At 36.5% G+C, this 4,782-nt stretch overlaps 1 protein-coding gene across 1 annotated transcript; it reads left to right on the forward strand.

The window, feature by feature from the left end:
- The first annotated feature begins 356 nt into the window (after window positions 1-356).
- On the forward strand, window positions 357-4,428 carry LOC130551812 (transmembrane protein 80-like). Its single transcript, XM_057329748.1, has 6 exons — window positions 357-626; window positions 961-977; window positions 1,102-1,195; window positions 1,406-1,498; window positions 1,573-1,774; window positions 2,756-4,428. Exons 1-6 carry the CDS (start codon window positions 608-610, stop codon window positions 2,763-2,765), a joined length of 435 nt encoding a protein of 144 aa, XP_057185731.1. The 5' UTR covers window positions 357-607; the 3' UTR covers window positions 2,766-4,428.
- Window positions 4,429-4,782: the final 354 nt, after the last annotated feature.

The raw sequence follows: 4,782 nt of genomic DNA on the forward strand, positions 1-4,782 counted from the left end.
ATCCTACATTCCAGTAAAGTGTGTGTGTGCGCTTAAATTGTGTTTCCTTTACACACTATGTATGTTTCTCATATAGGTGGCTTATCGTGTATTTCAGATTTTGCAGTTATTTAGGATCTTACAACTTAAACCAAAACTAGATCTTTTAGAAAGTTTTAGTACAGTAACCCCTGTTGAAAAAAGCAATACAAAGTCTAATAATAGTAATAAATTATTGTTATTATTTCAGTTTCTATTACTAATACCATTATGAACCATTAGCTGCGATCGTTACAAAATTATTTATGCAGTGTGTTCTTATTCCAGTAGGATTTAATGGTGTTCTACTGGTTCCCATCTGCTACATCCCACCAATATAACTCAAAACATTACCAGAAGAGACCCATGGTGGCCATTATAGTTTCCATCAAAAAATTATTCATCATTATAAACATTTAACCCATTCTGTTATGATTCTATTGTTTTTCATCAGGTCTTTATAGTCTAATATTGTCAAAATCGGATTAAATGTCGTTCAACACAATTTCGCTCCTGTTCACTAGAGGGCGCTGTTGACTCACGAGCGCATGAGATTGACCGACGCAGCGGATACTGACAGGGAAGCAAAATGGCGACTGGCATGGCAGGTATGCATTTTCGTTGCCATAGATACTCATTTCTCGCCATTAACGAATGTATTTTATAGATTTTGATTTAAATCCTAATGCTTACGTGAGGATTGTAAACCGCTTTAACATGCTTTACTTATGTTTTGTGGTTTAAAGTTGTGTGCTGTTGTATGGAAAGTAGGGTTTAAATTAACGTTAGAGTCTGTGAAAGTGCAAGTCAAGAAATGTTTTTGCAGGCATGTTTTCAAGCTGTCTGTTAATAATTACCTTTTTAATATGTCTATAGTAACGTGTTTTATTGAAGATACTGTATTCTGGGTATTAAAAATTATTTATTTGTTTTTCTTTGCAGGAAAGAACACCGTTGTTGTATCCTATCTTTTATATGCACATTCATGTCCAAAACATGGTTTACGGTAGTTTTCCTTTGTGTGTTTATATGTGAAGTTTCATGTCTTGTGGTTGCTTTACTTTAAACCTTAATTCACAACAGATCTCATCTGTGCTGCTCCAAATTCTTCTGTATCTGTCAGCAGTTTACAGTGTGTTGTACTTTCTGTCCACCCTCTCCATGATCATCTACAAGAGTGAGTATGTCCTCAAAATGCCTTGATGCTGTGTGTGTTTTACCTTTGCTTAATAATCAACCACTGACAATGCCATACCAATGCATTTGAATCCACTCATAACACTTTAGCAAACACCAACTACAGCCTTCTGGGGTTTTATAGATTTAAATAATTGTGTGCAGAAAATGTGAATGTTTAGCTTTGTGTTTTTGATGCTGTGTGTGGCAGCTGAAGTGTTGAGTTACCCTGAAGGGCAGCTCACTCTAGATGTGTGTCTGCTGTTTCTCATGGCTGGTCTGGAGGTCCTGAGGGTCTACTGGGGTGAGTCGGATTATTATTGTTTTAATTTGACAATTTATTTTGACTTTGACCTCATGCCAGCTTCTTTGCCTCAGGGGTCAGAGGAAACCTACAGGAGAGCGAGGGCTACCTGGGTCTGAATCTGATCGCCACGGGGGCCACGGTGCTGTTGGCGCTTTATTACCTCATTTGGCAGTCGTATGTGCTGCGAGCTGATGTCATCATTGGTGCCATTCTGCTCTGCTTGTATGGCTTTACAGGAATTGTGGGGTTCGGGGCTCTGGCACGCTTCACAAGGTTAGTGTTCACATGCTTGTAGTTTTACACACCTGAGCAAAAGTTCTTTCTTTATTCTGCACAAAGGATTCAGACTTTGTTTTCTTTAAATATTAATTTCCTAAATCTGTTGCCTATTATACAGGTATAAACTTAATTTGAAAAGCAATATCTCAGACCATAAATTGGTGTCGTGAGATAAGAATTGTAAGAGGTCATAGATATTTTTGCGGATCTTGTCACAGTCTGAGACATTGTTAAGATCTCTACTGAAACTGTAGAAGAGGTCTCTTTATGAGCAAAGATCCAAGATGTAGAATGTAGGGCAAAGTCTCTACTTGCGCTCCGTTTCTTCTTCCACTGTCATTTAAAAAGTTGTAAACTAATATAGTCCTTCTCTTTTGTTTCTCGTTTTTTCCTCATGAATGAAAATCAGCTCATTTTCTGAACGGCAGTCTTTAGGTTTAAATTATTAAAGGCTTCTCATTCAGTATCGGACAGATTAACAGCCTCTCCTGCTTTGTCCCTGCGCTAATTTAAGAATCTATTGTCCTGGGAGTGACAAAACAGCCTCTCTAATAGGCCAGTCTGGGTTTCAGCAGTTGCTTGGTGCTGATAATGTGCCAAGCAATAGATGCAGAAAGGTCTAGACGTATACTGTATACAGCAGAGTCTACAAACTGTTTTTTTGTTTTGCTGAGTACATACAGATAGATATTTTAGTTCTTTTTGCAAGTTGTCCTGTATTAAAATCCCATTGTTTCTTCAATGAGTTTAAATAGAAAGCAAATTGAAACTTTTACAGAATTTTTCAGAATCCCAATGAAAAGAAACACCAATCTCATATGTACAGTATGCCGTCTAGAGTTTTGAAAGAGATCTCAACAATGTCTTGAAAATACGTAGATTATTTTTCTATATTGAAGTAGTTAATGAGTTAATATCTGCGTTAAGTGTGTCAGCGTTTTTTGTATTAACTGTATCATGTGCATTTTTCCTCAGTTATTCCTGACGCTGACTCATCACATCTGCTTGGCTACAGTTGAAGATTGTTAGGGATATAGACTACATATCCCACAATGCACCACATCATCTGCTGCAAACTATGAAGCCATGAGGAGGTGCCAGAGATTAGTTGCTATGCAACGTTTTATTTTCTTACATGTAAGTGTAAACATAGCTAATGAACCGTTTGTATTTGTTCGGGGTGTTTTTGTAAATAAACTCATTAACTTTAAGTCAGTTGATAATTAACTCTTCATGAATTACACACTGCACAAATGCATAAAGAATGTTCTATGTACTATGAATGAAACCCATCGCGCAGTTTGTTGCTCTTCTAAATGTTTTACTTCAGTTTTGACTTATAATTTTTGCAGTGCATGTGATAAAACAGGTATCAGAATATCTTGTAAACATGGGTGTTATTTGGTTTTGTCCAGTAAACAACCCCTCACACCATCCTAGCAATGTGAATTGCTGTTTGCAATATGCAGTTTTCTCAAGAGAATTTGAAAATTTTAGTTTACGTTTTATTTGCTTTAGGCTTACGGTAAACATAGCTGTTTCTCTGTGAGTTCTTTACATCTTTGTTGTTGTTTTACTAAGGTAAGTGTTTCTCCAGTAGGGGGCGTCTATTTGGCATGTTATTGGTTTAATTGTAGTGTGCCAGTCTGTGCTTGCACAGTACATGATTTATTGTTTAAAATCGTTCAACTGTCATATGATATGATGTTTTTTCCTTTGAAAAATTACTCTAGTGACCCGACGTTGACCCTATTTGTAAACTGTATATTTGCCACATGTAAATTTCTCTCTGTTCTACAGGAGATCAAATGCCCGGTTTCAGCAGACCTCAAACAACCAGGTTTTAGCATTTCAGAATATATAACTACTTATAGTAATCTTATTATGCATTCTTTTGGGTGGATTTCAAGGGCAGACTTAACAGAATATGCTCTTTTTCAGCGGTTAAGTTAATCCTGGGAAAGTGATAGGTTTTAGGTGTCACAGTTTTGCCCTCTGATGTTAATTATAAACCAAAAATTCAAGGTTCCCAAAGTCAAACATTCCACTGGCTTGTGTGCATGTACTGTAGATCAGCAACCAGTCTGCATGCCAGTGGATTTAAACATCCTTTGTGTGTTTGTGTTTAGAAAACAAGTCTTTCTGTTGGGCTTTGGTTCGTCAGGATGTGGTAATATTTAGGTGTAGCTCCTCAAACTTATTGTCTTAGTGTAGTTATTGACTTAATAATTATTGTGAAAACTCATTTAACCTGATTTAAGAGTTAACAGAAAGAAAGAAGTTTGTTTGTCATGCTCCAAATCCAGTGACATTCAAACCTGTCTGATGTTCCACCCTGTTGCTCCTCTTTCACGTCATTCTTTAAAAAAGACTCCTTGATTGCACAGGGTTACAGAATTGGACCAGTTACTGGAATTTGCTTACGAGTCAGTTGGTTGGTAAATACTCCTACAAACGTTATGTACCTATGTATAACCCCAGAACAACATGCGTATTTAGGTAATATAAGTAGCCTATAATATATATATGTTACAAGTTTTCATTCAATAACATACGTCAGTTAATAATAAGCAATATATTTATAGAGCCTTTACATTTTTTGTTACTGTAGTTAATATCACTTGATATTGTTGAATTCATATTTTGTTCATGTTAGGGCATTTTGCATTAATGTTAACAAATAGGTCCTTATTGTAAAGTGTTGCCATGAATTTTGTTAGGTTTTTAATAGCTTCAAGAATTTCTATCATTTGTTATTTAGTTATTAGTCCTCCAACTTTTGCCTATACTGCATTATGAGTAGTTTTAGGAGGCATTTTAGGAGAAACCTAGACTGATATGACAAACATACTAGAAAATAGTTTACAAAAGTACCTTATGACTTCTCTTATGTTTTGTGTATATTCCAGAAAGACTCCCATTAAAAGTGCATGCGTTCATACGCAGGCCCCACCCCCGTCTCGCGCTGCAGTTAGAGTTACGCGCGCCGCTCACCTGTCACT

Source organism: Triplophysa rosa, linkage group LG3 (assembly GCF_024868665.1).
Source record: "Triplophysa rosa linkage group LG3, Trosa_1v2, whole genome shotgun sequence".
In the NCBI taxonomy this organism is placed as follows: domain Eukaryota; kingdom Metazoa; phylum Chordata; class Actinopteri; order Cypriniformes; family Nemacheilidae; genus Triplophysa; species Triplophysa rosa.

What these genes read in the sequence shown, in the direction of transcription:
- LOC130551812 (XM_057329748.1), top strand. An exon ending in CTCCATGATCATCTACAAGA is followed by an intron (nt 1,196 to 1,405) that starts GTGAGTATGTCC and finishes TGTGTGTGGCAG; the next exon opens with CTGAAGTGTTGAGTTACCCT. An exon ending in GGTCCTGAGGGTCTACTGGG is followed by an intron (nt 1,499 to 1,572) that starts GTGAGTCGGATT and finishes TCTTTGCCTCAG; the next exon opens with GGGTCAGAGGAAACCTACAG.